The sequence below is a fragment of the Paroedura picta genome, chromosome 11, assembly GCF_049243985.1.
Source record: "Paroedura picta isolate Pp20150507F chromosome 11, Ppicta_v3.0, whole genome shotgun sequence".
NCBI classification, from domain to species: Eukaryota; Metazoa; Chordata; class Lepidosauria; order Squamata; family Gekkonidae; genus Paroedura; species Paroedura picta.
Genome location: NC_135379.1, coordinates 63,826,163 through 63,849,575, shown reverse-complemented (window position 1 = coordinate 63,849,575; position 23,413 = coordinate 63,826,163). Strand labels below are relative to the sequence as shown.

The 23,413-nt window shown below is 46.7% G+C and overlaps 1 protein-coding gene across 2 annotated transcripts in view; it reads left to right on the top strand.

Annotated features, from left to right (window-relative positions):
- MOCOS (molybdenum cofactor sulfurase) overlaps positions 1-23,413 on the top strand; it is an 81,242-nt gene that overhangs the window by 46,068 nt on the left and 11,761 nt on the right. For both annotated transcript variants that reach the window (XM_077302892.1, XM_077302893.1), the window contains exons 7-10: positions 3,947-4,063; positions 4,787-5,242; positions 10,392-10,554; positions 14,114-14,195. In XM_077302892.1, the coding sequence (XP_077159007.1) occupies positions 3,947-4,063; positions 4,787-5,242; positions 10,392-10,554; positions 14,114-14,195 (818 nt within the window). The remainder of the gene's footprint in view (positions 1-3,946; positions 4,064-4,786; positions 5,243-10,391; positions 10,555-14,113; positions 14,196-23,413) is intronic.

The following is a 23,413-nucleotide window of genomic DNA, read 5'->3' as shown; positions in this document are numbered from 1 at the left end:
ATAAAACAAAAAATCGTTACCCAATGGCAGAAGACAGCAATAATTTTAAAAGCAAATTCATTTTGCTTTTAAAAATGACCATAGTTTTAAGACCTTGGTGAAGGACAGGTCTACTCCCAGAGGTCACTTGAAAAACCCAGCGATGGCCTTGGAATGAGAACATGGTCAGTCCTTTAGAAAGAAAGCCTGTCGTGCTGTCTTTGGGAAATTATTGACACGGCGGATATTTTTTTCAGAAGTGTGATGAGAAATTATTGTTTTGTTCTTTTGTGAAGTGCTTTGTAGAAGTCTAGTGAATGATATCAGGAGAAGCAAAGGCCAGCACGCCCCCCCCTCCCCCGGGGAAAACACAACACACCCTGGATTCTTAATTCCGCTAAAGTATATACTGTACAGTGACAGTCAAAGAATATGAATTAACTATTCTAAAGCATCTCCACTTATTAAATTAAATGTGCTGACTGCAGCGAAGACAAATATTCATTGCTGGTCTAATGGCTTTTTTGGCCGGGTTCCAGTGAGCTGTCTTAAGAACTGCTGGGGTGATTGTTCACTATTGATTTTTTAAAAATTGATTTAGCAGTTAAGATTTCAGGCAAACAGGAGAAGCTGGTGGACTAGAAGTACAGAATGCAAACTGGATTAAAAGGAAGGCGATTGTGCCGATGTCCCTTCTGTGCACCCTCCAGTAATTCCTTGGTTTGGATCATCCCTCAGTGTTTCGTGGTGAACATTTTGGCATCAGAGACTGTTTTGCCCAGTATCTGGAATGAATTTTTGTTAGTGCAGGTTGGCAATGTACATTTGCAGAATGGCTCTTTTGCATTTAAGAGGTGTTGTTCTGATTTCCTGCAGACCAGGTTGAAGGGCTTCCTCTGCATCAGAGGGGTGGTGCTGGTGGTGAGGGCAGGAAGTGCCATCAAGTTACAGCCAACTCAGGGTGACCCCATGGGGGTTTCAAGGCCAGAGACTCTCAAAGGTGGTTTGCCCTTGCCAGAGTGGCTCAAGTTTGAATAAGGTCCATCATGAAAACAGATAAAAGCAGTTAAAAACTTCATCCTCACCCACTACCTAGAAATATTGCAAAGAGAAAACATCTGGTAGGTTCTGCAGAAAAGAAAAGGCTTGGTCAAGGGCCAGCTGGGGCAGGCTTCTCCTCTGCTAGAGCATTCCACCAGGATGGCGCCATGATGGAGAAAACCCTTGTGCCGATGGAAGCAAGACGGACTTCCTGAGCACCAGGCGCTGTGAAGAAATGGCACTAGGAGGAGTACCAGCAACAGAGGCGGTCCTTCAGGGACACCCGTTTAGGACTTTAAAGGTTTTAACTGGGGGTTGTGTGTGGCGGCGTCTGAATCAGCCGTTCCAGGCTGGCACAGCCAGCACTGCACTCCCGGGGGGGGGGGGGAGACCTGGCCCTGATGCGTAACTTGGCACACACACAAAGGCACGTTACACACCGGTGCCCGCGCTCCCCCCACCCCCGCGACGCGATACTGGCTGTATCGGCCTCGAACGGCCTATTGGGACGCCGCCACACACAACCCTAGTTCTAACCTTGTACGTAATCCGGAAACAGATTGGCATCCAGTGCTGTAGCCTCAAAATTGGCTGTATGTGAGTTGACCAAGATGAGCTGGTGAACATTTGGGCAGCTGCCTTCTGGATCACCTGGAGTTACCAAGGTATCACCAAGGACATCCCTTGACATAGTGCATTGCAGTAGTCTAGTCTAGAGGTGACCATGGCACGTATCACTGTGGCAAGACCAGGCCAGGCCAAATATCAGGCCAGGCCAAAAAAACTGCTTCTATCTTTTTGCAACTACATGAACCTCTTCTCCAGCAATACTGTGGAGTCCCCCATCATCCTGAGGATCTTAACTGAGTCTGCAAGTGTCAACGGAACCCCTTCTCAGGTGTAAAGAAAAATACAGCACCGTGCAGAGGATTGCCCTGTTTATTGAGCTCAGGAAAATGTCCTTTATTACCAGAGCCTGAGTTCCTCATTCAGGGAAAGAAAAACAAAATAATTCAAAGAAGGCTGGATTTCTTTGGTGACCTACTTGTGCGCTGCATTAACCATCAACATGCAGAGTGTCTCTCAAAATAAGCCGCAGATGGAAGAGTTTAAAAAATACAACCGTACTAGTTTCCTGGATCTCTAGTTTCAAGACAGGACTAATGAGGGGTGGGGAGAAAATGTCGCTGAGCTTTCCACATTGGCGGTGCTGAATTCATGGCTTGTGGGAATCCAGGTCGCCAGGCAGATATATTGTGGATGCAAAGGGAAACACGGTTCCCTGGGGGGATGAAGTGTTTACATTGGCCAGGCTGGATCTGTGCTGAGATGCTGCTTGACATTTTGCACTGATGTTTTGCCTGGCAGTGGGTCATGTTCCGAGCTGTACAGAGGACACAGACACATAATTTTGGTATAAAAATAGGCCATGGTTTTATTGCTATGCAAAATGAGTGTAGCACCCCTGGGTGGATCCTGCTCCCCTGCAGCCAGCTGATTTCACGGGAGCCAACTACAGCAGCAGGCAACCCCTTGGGGAATGAGCAACCCACAGGTCAGCTCCCCCTAGCCAAGGGCCTACTGGCCCTTCCCTTCCTCTCCCCACAACAGACACCCTGTGAGACAGGTAAGGCTGAGGGAGCTCTGACAGGACTGCTCAGTTAGAACAGCACTATGAGGACTGTGACTAGCCCAAAGTCACGCAGCTGGCTGCATGTGGAGGAACAGGGAATGAAAACTGGCTCTCTGGATTAGAGGCTGCTGCTCTTAACCGCTACGCTACACAGGATGGCTTTGTTGTATTTGGTAGACTGACAGAATTGTCATTCTTTAGAAGTAAAACAGTGTAATGATTTCAGATAGGTATCGTTCTTCGTTCTTTAAAATTTCTTAAATAGAGCTAGGGCTTTCCCACATTCTCATTTTACTCACTGGTAAGTTCCTGTTTCTTTTAGGGAGGTCCTGTTCTGCATAGGTTTGCTCCCTTTATTTGTTGATTTGCTATCACACAGGCTTATTTCCACCATATCTCCTGGCAGATTTCAGCTGCAGGTATATGCCAGACATTAATCTGTGTAAAATTGAATCAACCACTAGAGGGAGCAAAACATGAACTGACCAGCGAGTAAAATGAGAATGGGAAAAGTCCATAGCCATTGGCCACTTGGTGGTTTCTCTCCCACTCTCCACAGCACTACCCTCTTCCCCCCCCCCACTAAACTCCCTCTTTCTCTACAAACCACTCCACCACTGTACAGCTCCCATTTAATCATGTCATGCTTCAATCGCCCATCCAACCCCCCCCCTCTTTTTCTGCTCCAGAGGCCTGCCTTTTTAAACTACTGCAACATACAATTCTTAAAATACAGAAATAAAATGCACACAAAACATTTTCATATCAAAACCTTCCTTGCAGGGTTGTTGTGATGACAAAATGGAGGGAAATAATATAATCTGCTGTGAGCTGTTTGCAGGCTGAGCAGGATACATGTTCCTGATCCTGTACCAAAAGTAGAATGCTTACATGCCACAAGGCAACCTGGCACAACAAATAGATCCTGTCGTCCCCCAGCGACTTAAGCCCAGGGCGTTAGGGTTTCATGTGACTTGTGTGTGTGTCGAATGGGCCCTGCTGGTAGGTGTGTTTTTTTTCAAGTACTAGACGACCCTTTGCTTGCATGCGTATATGTACAAGTAGGAGTTCGATCATAAAGTCACGGACTCAGACCTACCTAATAACACTTTTCTTATCAGCAATTTCCCCCAATGTGAAGCCATATTTAAAATACCATGCATTTCTCCCTGTAGTATCTCGTGAAGGTTAAACTAAATTGAAAAGAATATATATTCTACCGTATTCTTAATTGACACCTTTTATTATATAGATTCATTCAGTCTTTCTTTCTTTGATCCCGCCAAACACCAGGTGGACAGATTGGCCGGACTCTATAACATCCACATCCGCACAGGCTGCTTCTGTAATACTGGAGCTTGTCAGCAGCATTTGGGGATTAGCGATGATGACATCCGGAAGAACCTCCAGGTCAGAAAGGGTTTGGGTCAGCGATGACTACTGATGCCGTCTAGCCCAGGGGTAGTCAAACTGCGGCCCTCCAGATGTCCGTGGACTACAATTCCCAGGAGCCCCTGCCAGCAAATGCTGGCAGGGGCTCCTGGGAATTGTAGTCCACGGACATCTGGAGGGCCGCAGTTTGACTACCCCTGGGCTAGCCAGTCACGATTGCCAGCCCAAAAGATGGACCAAGATGGGAAGCTGTAGAAAAGAGCAAGAGTCTAGGAGCAGCTTAAGGACTAACAAAAATGACTAACGCCTACCTGGGACCCCGCCCCTTCCCATCGTCTCTAGACCTATCATTGGCTATTTTTTTGCGGGGGGGAGGTCAACATGACCATCTCTGGCCATATCACCCAATAAATGCTATATAAAAGATTCTCCCACCTATTTGGGCAACCCTTCCAAGGCAATCGAGAAATTCTGTAATGGTGGGTCCTGGCAGGTTTGTCTAGGGAGGGTGTGGATTTGAGCTCTGGGAGGCTATCTCCGGAGGACATGACACAAAATAAGGGGACCTGCTTACTCAGGTGGGCAGTATCTTGAGGGATTCCCTTGCCACTCACAATCCCTTCATCTTTGTGTTTGGACGGAATCTGTTACTGTAAAAATAATAAAAAATTTCATACTTTTATCCCCCCCCCCCCCCAAAAAAAAAAGAAATGTTCACAGCACTTTGTTTCACCTAACTAGGCCGGCCACGTCTGTGGAGATGACATAGATGTGATTGACGGACGTCCCACCGGGTCTGTGCGGATCTCCTTTGGATATATGTCCACATTTGAAGATGCCCAAACCTTCCTGAAGTTTGTTATTGCCACCAGACTCTGTGGTTGCAACTTGCTTCATCTTCCTTCTCAAGCAGAGAATGTTACGCCCGTGACAGCATCTCCCAGAGAAAACGGCTTCACTTGTGAGAGCAACGTTGTCAATGAGCTGCCTCTGAAGACAATCCCCAAAGGCTCTCCGCTTCACACCCGTTCTCCTTCGGGGGGGACCTCGGTCTGTCCACAGCACGCTGAAGGACATTCAGAAAGGGACGTGACTGGAATCTCTGGGCATTCAGCAGAAGCGCAAGAGAGTCATGGCATGCCAGTAACTGTCACCAACATTTATCTCTACCCGATCAAATCTTGTGCTGCCTTTGAGGTAAATGTTTTCAGAGCTATTTTGGAAGTGTTGCACGGCGCTGTCTGCCCTGTGTATCTCTGAATATTGAGATTTCTGCATAGAGATTTTTTGGGGGGGGATTGATGGGCAGAGGCTCTCTTCTTAATTGTGGGGTGCTGAGCGTAATTAAAGGCGACCCTGTTGTCACACTCCAACAGCCTTTCCTTTAAGGGGGGGGGATTTATTGAGCAGTGTTGCATCTTGATTTTGTAAGGTTGCCTGAGTTATTGTCCCAGGGCGGATGACTGTGTAAACATGCCCAAAGTTGGGTATTTCAAGAGTATTCCCACTAGACTGAGACTCTTGGTATCTAGAACTACATTAATTTTTGATGGTTCCACCACGTCACACAATCTTGCTCGGGAATGAATAGCTAATGATCTCACTGCCTACCTAAGAACTAATTCCATAATGAGCATGCTTGTATTCACTGGCACGGCAGGGCTGCAGGCAACGGTGTGTGGGTGGCAATTGAGGAACAACTTGATTAACATGGTATCATTGGGAGGATGCCGATTTGCATTACAAAGAAATGTTATCATTAAAATATATTTGCAACAGAAATGTGGCATTTAAGTGTTGTAGGACAATCTGAAAGTTCACTCTGCCGATTTTAATTGCCTCCTCCCCTCTCCCTGCTAATAACACTGCCACCTTGTGTGCGGCTTTTCCCCATCTTTTTGCACATAATGAAATAGTGGCTGGTCGGCACAGTGACCTAGAATCTGGCTTTCCTCTGCAATGTATTTTACAGTGCTTTAATGAATGTCAATATTATTATACTTTCTTTTATGAAAACCTCATAGTGTGGGTCACAGTCCTGCATCAGAATGAAAATTGAGGTCAAAGCTATTGACTGTTCACATGCTTTTAAAATGTGTTCTGTTTAATAAGAAGATTTTTAGTTGCCTGGCAGTTTGAAGTAAAATGTAACAGGGAATATTATCAAGGCAGTCACATTTTTCTTTAAGTGTAAATAACGCCTTACTCTTGCACTGTGAGTACAGTGCTCAATTCAAAGGCTCACCCTTGGAAAATGGAGAGACCAGGTTCAATCTGAAATTTTTGTGACACAGAAATACATCTGCTGAAGGCAAGGTAATGCATCAAAATCTGTAGTTTAAATCTGCAGGGAGGTACGCTGGACATGACATAATGTAATATCGAATTGACCATGAGAGGGAGCAAATCTGCATGCAGAACAGACACCTCACCCCTGCCCCCACCCCCCCGAAACAACAAGAACATACAAGTGAGGAAATGTGAACATGGGAAAGCCCAAGCAAAAGTTTCCAATCCAGAAAAAGCCTGAAGAGTCTTATTGACATCAAAAGGGGAAATTAATCACGCTGACTGACTTAAGTCCATGGGATTTAGTCATAGCTGATATTCTCTGAATCAGAGAAGCAAGAGGCCACTGAGTGCGGGGAGAAGTGTCATTTTGGCTCCCGCTAACTCCGGTTAACAGCTTGGGGGCTAGCCTTGAATGTGCTTGCTGTGTGCCCATATTCCTTCCCTTCCCTGGAACAAATTACTTTCATTAACGAACCAAGGACTTTGTCAGTGCTGGTATTCACTTGGAAGCTAGTAAGGGTTTCCATTAATGGAGATCGCCACTTTGGGATCAGAAGCCGAATTTCCTCCAAGCCAGACTGGCCAGGGATTCTGGCTTTCTTGGGGGAGTAGCATCATCTGGGCATGGCACTGGGGTCGCTGTGGGTGGGCAGGTAGTTGTGAATTGCCTCCCTTCTGCAGGGGGTTGGACTAGACATGCCTGGAGGTCCCTTCCAACTGTTTGATTCTAATCTGGGGGACGTGCAACCCATTCTAAACCAATAGTTGAAGGATGGTGTTTTGCTTCATCTGACCATTCATGTTAGCGCCAATGAATCGTGGGCCTGTTCAGTGTGCACCCAAGTGATTGCATGTGAGAGGAGGCAAGCAGCATGCTTTAAACAAGTTGTGACCCGGATTCATAGCAGGAGCCTGAAAGCTGACTGAGACATAGTTTTCAGTTGGGTGTATCTTTCTCTTTCTCCCTTGCCTTTCACTTCCCTTCTCTCCTCAGCTATTTGTAAAGCTTCCTCAGACAGCCATTTTGCTCTCTTGCATTTCTTTTTCTTTGGGATGGTTTTAGGTGCTACCTCTTGTACAATGTTGTGAACCTCCATCCATGGTTGTTCAGGCACTTGGCCTATCAAATCTAATTCCTTAAATCTATTTGTCACCTCTACTGTATATTCGTCAGGGATGTGATTTAGTTCATACCTGAGTGGCCTCGTGCTTTTCCCTACCTTCTTCAATTTGAGCCTAAATTTTGCAACAAGAAGTCTCTTGGGTTGTTGGAAAAGAGTGTTTGCTATGACCATTGTATTCTCTTGACAAAATTCTACCATCCTGTGCCCTGCTTCATTTTGTACTCTGAGGCCAAACTTGCCTCTTATCCCGGTTATCTTTTGGCTTCCTACTTTAGCATTCCAATCCCCCATGATGATAAGCACATCATTTTTTGGCGTTGCTTCTAGGAGGTGTTGTAGGGCTTCATAGAACTGGTCAACTTCATCCTCTTCAGCAGCAGTGGTTGGGGCATAGACCTGGATCACTGTGATGTTGGATGGTTTGCCTTGGATTCGAACTGAGATCATTCTGTCATTTTGTCGATTGTATCCCAAGACTGCTTTTCCTACTCTCTTATTGATTATGACGGCTACTCCATTTCTTCTGCGAAATTCTTGCCCACATTAGTATACCTGATGGTGATGTGAAATATCAAACACTAAAAAAGGGGTATGGAAAGTACCACTAAATCACAGCGGACTTATGGTGACCCCATTAGTTGCCATATAGGTTTTCAAGGTTTTCAAGGACTTAGAGGTGGTTTGCCATTCCCTGGCCTCAGTATAGCAATTCTGGACTTTTTGGTGGTCTCCCATCTAAGTACTGACCAGAGCTGATCCTGCGTATTCTGAAATGTGATGAGATTGGGCTATCCTGGGTCATCCTGCTCCAGGCAGAGGTGAACAGAGGTTGTTTGCCATTGCCTGCCTCTGCATAGCAACCCTGGTGGTCTCCCATCCAAGTGCTGACCAGGGTCATCCCTGATTAGCTTCTGAGATTTGATAACATCAAGCTAATGTGGGCCATCCAGATCTGGGCAAAGCCAATATGAAGGCAATAAATGTTTCTGAAATGAACAAGAGTTCATAACAATGGCATATGACAGAAAACCCTGAAAACAGGATAAAAATTATTTTACAAAACATATTTGAGGCAAACGAGACTTGCAGAGATATTTTGACCACGGTAAGAGGCGATGTTTCCCAGGAAGTTCCAGGATAACATGCAGTCGTCTCATTGAAGGGGCAGAGAGAAAACTAAAGCCAAGATTTATTGGTTGCTATGGTACGTGATGTTGTCTTATATATGCATTTAGAAGCATAAAAGTTTGATGCACATAAATTTTTACTGCAAAATGAAAAAAGGTAAATTTTAAATATTCATAACTTTAGCACAGTTTCAGGCTAGTCACATTCCATGACTTTACTCCAGACAGTATAAATAAAAGAGTATTTAATCTCAACTGCAATAAATACTTTAGCTGACTGGAATCCACTGGAATTTTAAACTCCTCACATGTCTCCAGTCAACTGCGCTGTAACAGTATTCTCTTTATATATTCCTAACTAATAGAGAACAATCCCTAGCATGTCTTTCTGAAATCTATTTAATGAGGGTTTACTCTGAGTGGTGGAGCTACACATTCAGTAAGGGCTCAGGTTTCTTCAGAGGCCTTTCTAGACAGCAATTCCTTTAACAGCAATTTGTAGCATGACTACATGGTCCTTGGCTGACACATTCATCAGTCGTTTCATGCTCAACCTGCAACCAAGAGGAGAGGCTTAAGTGGGAAAAGCAGTCCTTCAGTTGCTCTTCGAGTGAGCCTTGACAAGCCACAGTCCACCCAATGTGGGACTGCACAGAAGATCAATGATGAACAGCAGAGTTCTACTTACCTGTAACTATTGATCATTGAGTGTCTTCTGTTCAGGCACACATTCCCTCCCTCCTTCCTAGCTGTGAGCACCTGTAGCTCTCTTGTTTGGTGGTAGCGTAGGAGGAACTGAAGAAAAGAAGACTCTGGCATGCAGGAGCATGTGACCATTTTGACAGGAACATTTCCATCTGACTCTGGTGAGCAGTACCCTCTGGTGGTTTTTAGCTGTATAACCTCTCCAAGGCAGGCCTTCTCATGCTCAGTCCCAATGTGTGCCTGCACAGAAAATACCTGATGAACAATAGTTGCAGATAAGGGCAATTCCAGTTTTTCTGGCTATGGAACGTTCCCCTTGTAAAAACAAAAAAAGGAAGGAATTCTCCCTCTTGTCAGAAGGCAGCGGAATACCTAAAGCAGCGGTTTCCAACCTTTTTGAGTTTGTTAGCACCTTTGGCGTTTTGACACAGGGTGGTGGGTGCGGCCACAAAATGGCTATCAAAGAAGGCGGAGCCAAGCCCAAAATGTCAGAGAGTGAGGTTGTGAATAACTAACAGTAGCTCTTCAGGATTTCAGGTAGGAACTATGTTTGAAGATGTGTTTTAGTGTGAACATACTGTTTAAAAATAGTTTCTCGCCATCTTCAATCATGCAGTGAAGATCCTTGTGTTGTGGTGCCAGCTGTTGCATAGCAGATCACTCAATGAACATGTCAAGCCCATGTGCTGCAGCAGTGAAAAGAGCAACCTTTGTATTAGGAATTATCAGAAAAGGGATTGGGAATAAAATGGCTGATATTGCAAGGCCCCGTATAGACCTGTGGTGAAGCCTCCTTTGGAATGCTCTGTAAAGAATTCCATTGAAAATGTGAGAAACGGTGTATCTGATGAAGTGGCTTTTGACTTGGGAAATGTCCTGTGGGAATCGGGACGTTTAGCCTTTCAGGTTCCAGCAGGCTTCCAGCAGGGAGAGGAATGGGAAGGCGACTGTAAGCCGCTTGGAGCCTCCTTTGGGTAGGGAAAAGCGGCATATAAGAACCAACTCTTCTTCTCCTTCTCCTTCTCCTTCTCCTTCTCCTTCTCCTTCTCCTTCTCCTTCTTCCTGTTGAAATTCAACATGTTCTTTTCTTCATGTTAGGTTGCCCAGTGGCCCATTGGAAACCAAGGCTTGCTGTATGACCGGGGCTGGATGGTTGTGAATCAGAATGGAGTCTGCATTACACAGAAGCAGGAACCAAGACTATGCCTTATACAACCCTTGATTGACCTGGAGAAAAAGGTGATGGTCATCAAAGCAGAAGGTAGGGAGCTAGGGTGCTTTCCGTGCTTTCCTGCCAGAAGGTTGTGATGAGACTTGCAATATCACTAATTGCCGTTATTTCCTGCTTCTCATCTTACAGGAGCCTTTAAGAACAAAAAATGCTGCTTATTCAACAGTGCTGTTCATGCTAGATACATTCTAAACAAGGCACATCAGGGATGGCATTTAGGGAGAAGAGACATTTCATAGCGAGGCGATTAATGCAGAAGGGCATCATTTCTGGGCTGCTCACCCGGCCATCACTGTTGGGACAAACAATTCAGTGGGCTAAAGCATACGTTTTAATTTAATTATTTTATTTATAATTTGCAGGATAGTCCTTTGCTTCAGAAAAGGCTATGACTGTAAGCTACAAAACAAAACTCAACAAGAGACATGGCTTTCTCTTGTAATTTAAGCAACTTGTTTATCTCCATGTTTTGCCAGTATATTGTTTTTTTTGTCACTCCAGATGCTTGAAAACAGCCTCAGGACATCACTGATAAACTCTTAGAAGTCACGAGGGGCGCCTTCTTTTCTCAAAATGTGCATAATTAAACTGCGAATACCAAATTACATTAATGTCTTGACATTTCCCCCCCAATCAGCAGCAATGCCCGGTTCCTGGAAATGTGCCCAGTTGAGCTCATCCTAAGGGTTCCTGAAATTACTCCCACCCACCCACCCCCCTTTGTGACGCCTCCTCTCTCTTTGGAGCTATCAAGGCCTGCAGTTTGAGGCATACAAATGGTTCAAAGAGTTAATTTGCCCTGCAAGATTCCGTTAGCAACATCCAAAGCCTGTTTGCATTTCCCACCCCCAACTCATAAACCAGAGCAGTATTTATTGCCTCCATTCATTTTATTCCAGATGGGAAAATTATATCTGATGCTGCTGGAGCTGAGTTTTTTACTAATTCTGTTGAGCTCTTAGAAAATATCTGTGTGAATGTTAAAAATAAACATTAATATGCATAGCATTGCACATGCTTATGATCTTGCCTAGTGATTTCTCCCCCCCCCCCAAAAAAAGAAGGTATTAAAGGATCTCTGTTTCTCCTTGGACTACATGTTTATCATTCCTGTGTCTATTCTATCTTCTACTACCTGTGTTTAAAAGCAGCTCATATTCTCGTGGATGGGAGGTATGTTTAAAAGTATTCTTGTGGAAGGATGTTGACAAACTGGAACGTGTCCAGAGGAGGGCAACAAAGATGGTGAGGGGTTTGGAGACCAAGACGTATGAAGAAAGGTTGGGGGAGCTCGGTCTGTTTAGCCTAGAGAGGAGACGACTGAGAGGGGATCTGATAGCCATCTTCAAGTATTTAAAAGGCTGCCATATGGAGGATGGAGCAGAATTGTTCCCTCTTGCCCCGGAGGGACAGACCAGAACGAATGGGATGAAATTAATTCAAAAGAAATTCCATCCGAACCTCCGGAAGAAGTTCCTGACAGTTAGAGCGGTTTCTCAGTGGAACAGGCTTCCTCGGGAGGTGGTGGGTTCTCCATCTTTGGAAATTTTTAAACAGAGGCTAGATGGCCATCTGATGGGGAGGCTGATTCTGTGAAGGCTCAAGAGGGTGGCTGGTTACAGTGGATGAGCGATTGGGATGTGAGTGTCCAGCATAGTGCAGGGGGTTTGACTAGATGACCCAGGAGGTCCCTTCCAACTCTTTTATTCTATGATTCTAAGGGAGGCGGCAGAGCTGCGATCAGACAGCGTTTCAAATGCTGCAGCGTAGGTTTGTGCCCATCCCAGTGTGTGAGAGAGCCAGACAATGAAGTTGCTAAAAGCTGAAACAGAATGCGGCCAATTGGGCTTAAGGGATCAAGGTCATCCAAACAGTGGCTGGATTCTTGTTTAATTAGCATCTGGGGCCCCCTGCAGGAGATAGAGATATATTTACAAAAAATGACAGCAGGTTTGACCTGGTACAGAAATCGGTTCCCCACTGACCACACTTTGCCAGTTAGGAGGCAGCTGAAGAATGCACAGAACCCCAGAGTGGGAAGGGGCCAATCAGGCCCTCTAGTCCACCCCCTGCTCAGTGCAGGAGCATCCAGGAGAAGGATCTGTCCAGCCGCTGCTTGAAGACCGTCAGTGAGGGGAGCTCCCCACCTCCTCAGGCAGCCCATTCCACTGCTGAACTACATCAAGAAAAACTACTTTCCCCCCGATATCTAGCCGATATCATTCTCCACATAGTGGAGGACCTCCACTCATGTGGGTCCTCTGCTGCCAACAGGAATCTTTCCCTGCCTGCATCCAAGTGACAACCTTTCCAATACTTCAAGAGAGCCATCTGGTTCCCACTCTACGTTTTCTTCTCCAGGTCGAACATTCCCAAGTCCCTCAGCCTTTCCTCGTAGGGTTTGGTCCCCAGGCCCCATATCATTCTTGTTGCTCTCCTCTGCACCCTCTTAATTTTGTCCGCATCCTTTTTGAAGTGAGGCCTCCAAAACTGCACCTCCCTCCACTCTGATGAAATACCACTGACAACCACTCTGAGGGTGCAGTTTTCTAGCATTTCCCTGTCCACCTAACCATTTGAAAATCCAGTCTACAGTCCTCCAGTGTACTCATCAGAACATCATGGGAAACATCATGTCAGAAGCCTGACTGAAATCTGGGTAAACAACATCCACAGAGGTTCCACAATCTAATAAGCCCGTCACTCAGTCAACGAAGGAAACCAGGCTGGTCTGGCAGGACATGTGGGAGACAAATCCATGTTGACTTCCCTGGATGAACAGATTGTTCTCCAGATGATTCCAGATCACCCATTTTAAAATCTGCTGCCTTATCTCTATTTATTTATTTTTTTATTAATCTTATAGGCCACTGCTCCCAGGCCAGCTGGCTCATGTTGGCTCACAACAGTAAATAAAATAAAAATGCTGTAGATTCTTTTGTTGGGGGAGCCGGATGGCCAAACCCCAAAGTTGAGTGGCAACTTAGCAACCAACAATGTGTATTTCAGAACACATTTTCATAAGTCACACCCACATTATCAGATAGATGTGCAACAGAATTCTTCTTCCCAGCTAGCCAGGGTTTCTGAAAGAATAGTTCATCTTGCGATCTGCTGGGGGTCTGCATGCATTACGGGGTGAAGAATCCTCCCCAACAGACAAGCCAGAATGGGGCTTTGTTTGCAGCAATCTCTCTCCAGTTCTCGGATCACCCTGGCTAGATAGCTCTTATTTATTATTTTATTTAAAACATTTATTAGCCATTTTCTTACTCCTGGAGTTTGGGGCAGTTTAGATCATAAACAAATAAAATACATAAAATAACATACATTTTAAATACATAACACCAACATTTCAAGTCACGATTCAGGATTCCTGGTAGACTTAACCAAATGTGCTCTTAAATAAAACCGTCTTCCCCTTTGAGAGTGAGGAGGCCGGGCACCCCGCCTAGGAGAGGTTATTCCATGATCCTGGGGCTGCCACTGAAAAGTCCCTCCACCATGAATTAGAATGCAGATGTAAGTCTTACAGGTGATGGGGAGATGTCTACTTTGCTGAAAACTTTCCCTGTGCCTTTCCCTGTAGGAATGGATCTGATCTCTGTATCTTTAGAAGAAGACAGTGAAAGAGAAACTCCTATTTGCCAAAGCAAGGTCTGCTCCCACAGGTAAGAGGAAACAGGTATACCCAAGGGAGGGAAATCACAGGGGCTGGATCAATTTAAAAGCGGGGAGGAGTCTCTTATGAATGTTGTGTGTGTGTGTGTGTGTGTGTGTGCATGTAAAGGGCTGTCAAGTTTTAGCCAACTTAGGGCAACCCCAGCAAGGGGCTTCCTTCCCAGACAAGTCAGAAGCAGAGAAAGTTTGCCGTGGCCTTCCTTGGTGGTCTCCCAAGTCTGCTTAGCTTCTGAAATGTGATGAGATCGGGCGATTCCATGACGCCTTCCTTCTCGTGTGAATTCTTGGTACGTGTGAATTGTGAAAGCTCCAGCAAAGTAAAGATAGAGCCAGCGGTTTCGTAAAAATAGAACAGATACATCTAAAAACGTTCTCAGGTGAGTGGCTGTGGGGGTCTGAAGCAGCAGGACAACGTGAGAGTTCAGGGGCACCTGGAAGACCAACCATATTGTATTCAAGGTATAAGCTTTCATGGGCAGGCACACTTCCAGAGTAAGTGCAGCAGCCCTTATTGGCAATTAAAAATATACAGAATATAATGACTAGTAAATAAGCCCGCTGCAGGCTGAATGCAGCAGGAGCTAGCGGGGCGAGGGAGTCTTGCGGGGCGTGCCGGGAGGTGAGGGTGGGCGAGGGGCGGGATGCGAGTGAGCGGCGGCTCATCCTGTGCTCCCCCATGGCGCAGCGTGGCCTACCTTGGCGTTGGAGGAGGTGATAGCGCAGGTGAGGGGCCCATCGTATGGCGTTCGGCGTAGGCCCTGAAGCTCCAAGGCGCCATGTTCTCGACGCTCCGAGGATGGGTGGGATGGGTGGGTCATGTTCGCGCAGTGCCGGCGGTGCGGGCGGCGGTGTGTGCAGCGACTGCGGGTGGCGGCGTGGGCCGGTCCCGGCCGTATGGGCCAGGGCCAGGCGTTTTAGAGGCTGGCGGGGCTGGAGGGGGCGCGAGGACGATGGCGGGCGGCCCTTCCTCGGCCTTTTTCGATCAGGAGGCGGTGCGAGGGCGCGAGGATGATGGCGGCCAGGCCTTCCTCGGTCTTTCTCAATTTGGAGGCGGTGCGAGTCGGCGCGAGGAAGGCGGTGGCCAGGGCTTCCTGGGTGGGCGGCGCTGCAGCGACCAGCCAGGCGGAAGGCAAAGGAGGTAATGGCGGCGTGCGGGGGCATTCAGCTGAGGCTTTGCGCCTCCCGATTAGTCAGTCCGTTGGCCAGGGACCTATTGGCACCCTTCCTCATCATGGACAGGCCCTGCCCTCGGGGCCCTTACTGAATTATTTAATCCACTCCGCTAGGAGTGGGTTAAAGATATAGCTATGGTACAACAGTGTTTCTCCAGTTCATTAAGAACAGAATTAATTCTTAAAAGCATTGCCTAAAAACGCTGCAATGCAGGAAGTTGGTGTAGAAACAGAGGGGCATCAAGCAGTCTGTTCACTTCTATAGTTTTTCTTTCATTGCATCTGAAGAGGTGGGTTTATTCTTGATCTAGATTCCACTAGATTCAAGTCCGAGTTGCTCCTTAGAGCCCAATAATATTTTTGGGACACGAGCGTTTGAGGCGCCAGAGCTTCCTTCGACTCGTATCTGATAAAGAGAGCTTTGACTCCTGAAAATCTACCCCGTGGAAATCCTTTGCTCCCGAAGGTGCTCCTGGGCTGGAATCAAGCACATACAGATGTAGCACATGCAAAGTAAACATGTAGCTAGAGGTTCCTTACACTTCTATGGAAGTGTGTTCATTTTTACATCAATGTAATTATAAAGTGATGCTGATCTAGAAGCTTCTTCAGAAGCAAAGGGGTGCCACCAGTTCTTCTCCAGCCCAGTGTGAAGGGGGATTCTTGGCTCTGGTCTCCCTGCAGCCTGGGACTAGTCCTGGGTGGGATACACATGAGAATACCTCCCTCCCCATGTTCCTCAGGTAGCACCTGCAGATCTCTCCCTATCTCTTGCCAGAAATCTGGAGGTGATCCTCGAGGCCTTCCTCTCCATGGAGGCGCAGGTCGTAAGAGTAGCACAGCAGGCCTTCTACCACCTGCGCCAAGCCAAGCTACTAGCGCCCGCCTTGGCACCAGAACACCCAGCCACAGTGATCCATGCGACGGTCACCTCTAGACTGGACTTCTGTAACTCCCTCTATGCAGGCCAACCCTTAGCCTTGACCCGGAAACTGCAATTGGTGCGGCACCCAGCAGCCAGGATTCTCACTCACACACCGTGGAGATCTCATATCCGGCCAATACTTCAACAACTCAGCTGGCTCCGAATTGAATTCCGGATCAGGCTTAAGGTTTTGGTTCTTACCTTCAAGGCCATACGCGGTCTGGGCCCAGTGTACCTGAGGGACCGTCTCTCCGCCTATACCCCCAAAAGAGCATTACGCTCCACTACTGCCAACTGGCGGGTGATCCCTGGCCCGAAACAAGCATGTCGGTCCTCAACGAGGCCGAGAGCTTTTTCCATCCTGGCCCCCACCTGGTGGAACGAGCTCCCTGAAGAGATCAGGGCCCTGTCCAAACTCCCAAAATTCCGCAGGGCCTGCAAAAGGGAGCTCCTCCACCAGGCATTTGCTTGAGACCGACCACAGGTCCCCCCTCAGAAATCCCTTCCATGGCCTGAAGCAGCCTGACCTCTCTAAGGGTCCTAGCTAAGTTCCGTTCCTGTTATATTGTTGTTTAAGATCACTGGAATTGGGTTATTTAGATTATTGTTGTTGTTGTATTGGTTTATGTTATATATATTAATATATATTCCCTGGGGAAAAGGGCTGCTTTGGAGGATTGACACCATGGCATTGCACCCCCCCCTCCCCAAACCTGCCCTCCACAGGCTCATCACCAGATAGGGTTGCCAGCCCCCCCCCCCCCCGTCAGCCACTGGTTGGAGGGAGGGGGTGGGGTTGCCAGCTACAGTTTGAGACTCCTGGAGGCGGGGGGGGCAGGGATCTCTGTGGGCCCAAAGCAGCCCTTTTCTCCAAGGGATCTGATCTCAGTCGCGTGAAGATAAGCTGTGATTCTGGGGGATCCCTACAATCCAGACCAAGACCAGCTGCAGGTTCCGGTTCTGGCGAGAGAGGCCGGACGAATCTAAACTCTGACTAGCCCCTGGGGCTGGGAAAGTGAAATCGGTTGTAGTGAAGCCTGTTCAGGCACACGCAGACCAAAAATGCTGCCGGACAAAGTCAGATGCAGCTGCTTTTCTTGGACTCAGTGGTGCCGCCTTCGAATCCCTCGGTGCTGCTTTGGACTCGCTACCGATGCAAGTGGCGCTGGCTCCCCAGCGGATCGATAGTCAGGCTCTGTCCTTGCTTCTCGTCGCTCCATAAATTGCTCAGCCGGTGGGACCAGCTGCACGGCACTAGAGCTAAATTTGTTCACGACAAAATAACAAAGGCGCAGCTTTACAGCCAGGGTAGTAGCTGGGGGGGGGCAGGAGGGGGGGCAGGAACTGAGCCTGTTTTTATAAATGTGCTGATGTTCCAAATGAAATGTAAAGTCATTCTGAAGGAAAATGTGTGCAGCAGGAACGGAATGACTGGTCCCAGCCTTGAAAGAACCTTGAGGGGACCCCTGGATGCATCTCAGAAAGTGTAGGCAGTGATCCTCCCAGCTCTGGAAGGCTACCTGAGCTAGGGTTGCCAATCTCCAGGTGGCAGCTGGGGATCAGACCCGCAGTCCATCTAGTCCAGCATCCTGCTACACACACCGCCCTTCAAGAGAGGATACAGATTGTGGCAAGTTATCCTTTTGCCGGACTCGGAAATTGACTGATGGAAATTAACCTTGGGTAGAGCCCCCACCAATTCCTTTTTTTATATAGACTATGAGCCTCTTGTGGCGCAGAGTGGTAAGGCAGCCGTCTGAAAGCTTTGCCCATGAGGCTGGGAGTTCAATCCCAGCAGCCGGCTCAAGGTCGACTCAGCCTTCCATCCTTCCGAGGTCGGTAAAATGAGCACCCAGCTTGCTGGGGGGTAAACGGTAATGACTGGGGAAGGCACTGGCAAACCACCCCGTATTGAGTCTGCCATGAAAACGCTAGAGGGCGTCACCCCAAGGGTCAGACATGACTCGGTGCTTGCACAGGGGATACCTTTACCTTTACCTTATATAGACTGGATCAAAGCCCCTTTAGAATAAAAAAGTCAGGCTTTTGAACTTCCTCAGTGGGGAGAGAAAATGTAATTATTAATGCAGAATAAAGTACAGATTTATAAGCCCTTAGTTATAACAAAAATGAACAAATATAAAATAAAGGAGAACGGTGTACGCTCTTTTTAGGTGTCCGTTGGGGAGAAAGACAGTAAAATACACAAATAACTAAATAACTTCATGGTTTCTTTGGCTTTGACCAAGGCCCACTTAACTACTAGAAGCGTCATATTTTATTATTTCAATTTTTGGGTCATGAAGCAGGCTGTTTGTTCCATATTTAGAAGCAAAATGCAAACAAAGATCTTTGCCTTAACAGTCCTTAAAACAGGGGTAGTCAAACTGTGGCCCTCCAGATTTCCATGGACTACAATTCCCAGGAGCCCCTGCCAGCAAATGCTGGCAGGGGCTCCTGGGAATTGTAGTGCATGAACATCTGGAGGGCCACAGTTTGACTACCCCTGCCTTAAAAGATCCAAATGCTGCCACAGCAGAATTACTTTGCTTTGGATTTTTTTAGCCCAACAGACTAAAAATCTATTATAGTTCTAAGTCCCAAACTTCTGTTTCCCATCCTTCCACCTGAATATTCCTGTTTCTTTAAGGGCAGCAAACACAAACAGTATGATTTCCTGAGCATCTTGGTGGGGTAAATAATGGAAAAGTAATTCCCTTGAAAGCTAGAGCTCCATCTGTTGATGTCAGGGGAATGGGGTCCCCCAGCTTCATTTCCTATTCAAGATTAGACCTGTAAAAGGCAGTGGCTGCAGAGAACAGCTGAAGCATCAAGATACAACATGCAAGGTGTGATTGTTAAATGTAAATGGATTTTTAAAAGACAGACACCTCTCCAGAGAACTCAGGTTGGTGATTAATTTAAATCCACAACACAAGGTATCACCCAATGGCTGTTGGGTTCTGTGCAACCAGAAAACCCCTCTTGACCTACCAATCAGAATCCTTTAGGAATTGATAAATTGTTCATCTTGTGTCCCCATATCATAGAATCACAGAATCATAGAGTTGGAAGGGGCCATACAGGCCATCTAGTCCAACCCCCTGCTCAACGCAGGATCAGCCCTAAGCATCCTAAAGCATCCAAGAAAAGTGTGCATCCAACCTTTGCTTGAAGACTGCCAGTGAGGGGGAGCTCACCACCTCCTTAGGCAGCCTATTCCACTGCTGAACTACTCTGACTGTGAAATTTTTTTTCCTGATATCTAGCCTATATCGTTGTACTTGAAGTTTAAACCCATTACTGCGTGTCCTCTCCTCTGCAGCCAACAGAAACAGCATCCTGCCCTCCTCCAAGTGACAACCTTTCAAATACTTAAAGAGGGCTATCATGTCCCCTCTCAACCTCCTTTTCTCCAGGCTGAACATTCCCAAGTCCCTTAACCTATCTTCATAGGGCATGGTCCCTTATCCTGCACCATGAAGATCTCCTGCACCATGCAGATCTCTTGAGATCTCAGTGGCCATTTCTGAGGTTGCTAGGCAACTGGTAGCCCACATTGGAACAAATAACACTTATGATTAACAGAGCGATGTCAAATGTTGGTAGTGGGGGAATTGAAGGGCCATCCCCTTTCATGCTCGGATATGCCTATTATAGGTCACCAGGCAGATATCTGTTCGCTATCCCGTCATTCAGGGTGATCTCTGTGGCATCGCTCAGGGCCTGGGTGTTTTCCATCATGGCTCCAACTCTGTGTATTGGGTACTCTGGAGAGGTGAGGTGGGCCCCCCTTTGAGTGGCAGGCACCCTCTAAGGGAGAGAGGGATTTGGGGGCTGCGGCTTTTAGCTGGGGATGTAAGCCACCACATACCATGAAGAAAGATGGGATATAAAAGCCTTAATAAGTAATAAATTTAAAATGATGTGTGAATTTACATCAGGTTAAAATGTGTGGTAGGGGGCCTAAGCCCTCAACAGTCTGGGACTTTCATAAGTGCAAGACCGCCTCTGCCACTCTGTCCCCCCAAGAAGATTAAGATCTAGTGAGGAAAACTTGCTCAAGATCCCCGGCTCCAAAGAATTTAAACTGGCCTCAACCAGGGCCTTTTCAGCCCTGGCCCCGACCTGGTGGAATGCTCTACCCAATGAGATCTGGGCCTTGTGGGGCCTCAGACAGTTCTGCAGGGCCTGTAAGACAGAGCTGTTCTTCCAGGCCTGTGGCTGAAGCCTAGAAACACAACCCAAAATGTCTGGCCTCCCTACCTGAGATGCTGCAAACATCGATTGACACCCACCTACTGACTGTTAATGTAAACGGTAATGACTGGGGAAGGCACTGGCAAACCACCCCGTATTGAGTCTGCCATGAAAACGCTGGAGGGCGTCACCCCAAGGGTCAGACATGACCTGGTGCTTGCACAGGGGGGATACCTTTAGCTTTACTGACTGTTAAGGATGCTTTGGAGGAGCTGGGAGGAGAACATTTCTCAGGAGCCGAATCAGGAGCTGACTGCTAGCTCCGCCCTCTGCTGAGTAGGCCTTTGTGTTATAAAAGGCTCTTGCTTGCCAGAGGCGTGCGCCTTTGGTGTGCGCAACACAACAAAACCCAAATGACTCTTGGGGTCTGAATTAAACCATAATACCCTGTAAAGAGCCAAGAGCAAGAGCTAAAGGACTCTTGGCTGTTGGCTTTTCACCTGAGGATCAAGCCGAAGGTTTCAGTGAAGTGTAGGACTGTTTGTGGAGCAGTTTAGATGGATCAAAGTGGCATGAAGACCGAAGAAGGTTGCGTAGTGACATGTACCATCTACGGAATGTTTGTCATTTTACCTCAGGGGGACAATGTTTTCAAATGCAGCAAGTGCAAATTAGTGGCTCTGCTGGAGGAGAAGGTCCGAGGATTAGAGAAACGATTGATTATACTGCAGGAGAAGGGAAATCTATCAATACAAAATCAGGAGCACCTAATGCAGGAGGGTAATAATTAGAAGAATGTTACATATAGGAGTAGAAGAATAAGGAGAAGGTCTGACCCACTAATGCTCAGCAATCGGTTTCAAGGTCTGCCTGAAGAGATTGATTCAGGAATCCAGGAGCATATGCAATCCCCCATGAAGAACAAGCCCCAACGTAGACCAGGAAAAAAGTCTCAGGCCCCCACAGGTGAGAGTTCTAGGTCTTCTCCCCCGCTGACCCCACTGAGCTCAGGAAACTCTTCACAGTCCCCCACAAGAAAGAGTTTTAGTTCTGCTCCCAAGGGTACGAAGAAACGGGTACTGGTAATTGGGGATTCCTTGCTAAGAGGTGTAGACCAGACTTGTTGTTTCGAAAGGTCTCCTGCCTACCGGGTGCACGCCTCAAGGATGTGACAGAACAGCTGGACAAGCTCATCAAGCCTACGGATCATCCCTTCCTTCTCATCCATGTAGGAACAAATGATACTGCCCAGCAGAACATGGAAAATATTTTTAAAGACTTTGTGGATCTGGGTAAAAAGGTAAAGGACCTGGGAGCACAGGTTGTGTTTTCATTACTCCTTCCTGTAAGTGGCCGAGGCATAGAAGAGAGAGAAAAACTATGCAAGTAAATGACTGGCTACATCAATGGTGTCGTCGGGAACAATTTGGATTTCTGGATCATGGTCAACGATGTCAATATGAGGGGCTATTATCAGGAGATGGCGTGCACCTCACAGGGGATGGAAAAAAGTATTTTTGGGAGAACCCTTGCACACCTGGTGAAGAGGGCTTTAAACTAGACACAAATGGGGAGCAAGATGTAAATTCAGAACTTGGTGGGATGGCAAGATCTGAACATGAGAAGATCTCAAATCTACAGGGAATGTCACCTAAGCAGGGAACTTCTAGCTTACAAGGAAGTTCAAAAACCAAAACCATGAGACACAAAGGATGGACTACAATGTCTCTACACCAATGCACAGAGTATGGGAAACAAGCAGGAGGAACTAGTAGTCATAATAGAGGAAGGGGGCTATTACCTAATAGGAATCACAGAAACTTGGTGGGATAATACTCACAATTGGAATACACAATTGGAATACTGAGGGGTACAATCTATTCAGAAGGGACAGACAAGAAAAGAAGGGGGGAGGTGTAGCAATATATGTTAGGAATCTTTATACTTCTGAAGAAATACAGGTACCCGAGCATGAAAGTTCAGTTGACTGTATTTGGGTAAATGAGAGTGATATTATTATGGGTGTCTGCTATAGACCACCAAGCCAGTCAGAGGACTTGAATGAGATACTGCTAGACCAAATCACACAATTTTCAAAAAAGGGGGAAACAGTGGTCATGGGTGACTTCAATTACTCAGATATCTGTTGAAAGACCAACTCCGCTAAAAATTCAAACTCCGCTAAATTCTTAACTTGTCATGCCGACAGCTTCATTTCCCAGAAAGTAGAGAGGGGAACCTGGGGCTCTGCTATTTTAGACTTGATTCTCACCAGTAGGGAAGAACTGGTAGATGAGGTGGAAGTAGTGGGCACACGTGGTAGCAGTGACCGTGTGCTTTTGGAATTTTCAATCGTGGGAAAGAGAAAACCTTTACGTAGTCATATGTATAGACTGGACTTCAGGAAAGCTGATTTTCACAGACTTAAAGGTATGTTGCGTAGAGTCCCGTGGTCAGAAAGACTTAAAGAGATGGGAGTCCAAGAGGGCTGGGGGTTTCTTAAAAGTGAAATACTGAAGGCTCAATCACAAACAATTCCCTTGAGAAGAAAAGATGGAAGGAGCCTAAGGAAGCCAAGTTGGCTCCATAAGCAGTTGTCAAAAGATTTGAGAAATAAAAAAGAGTCATGTAGGAAATGGAAGGAAGGCCTTATTACCAAGGATGAATATAAAAAATAACCAATAATTGTAGGGGGAGTGTTAGAAAAGCTAAAGCTCAATATGAGCTTAGGCTAGCAAGAAATGCTAAACATAACAAAAAAAAGGCTTTTTTAGTTATATTTCAAGCAAGAAAAAGAACAGGGACCCCATAGGACCACTGTGAGGACAAGAAAGTGAAATTATAACAGATGAATAAGAGAGGGCTGAACTGCTTACGTAACTCCTATTTCTCCTCAGTCTTCTCTTGTCAG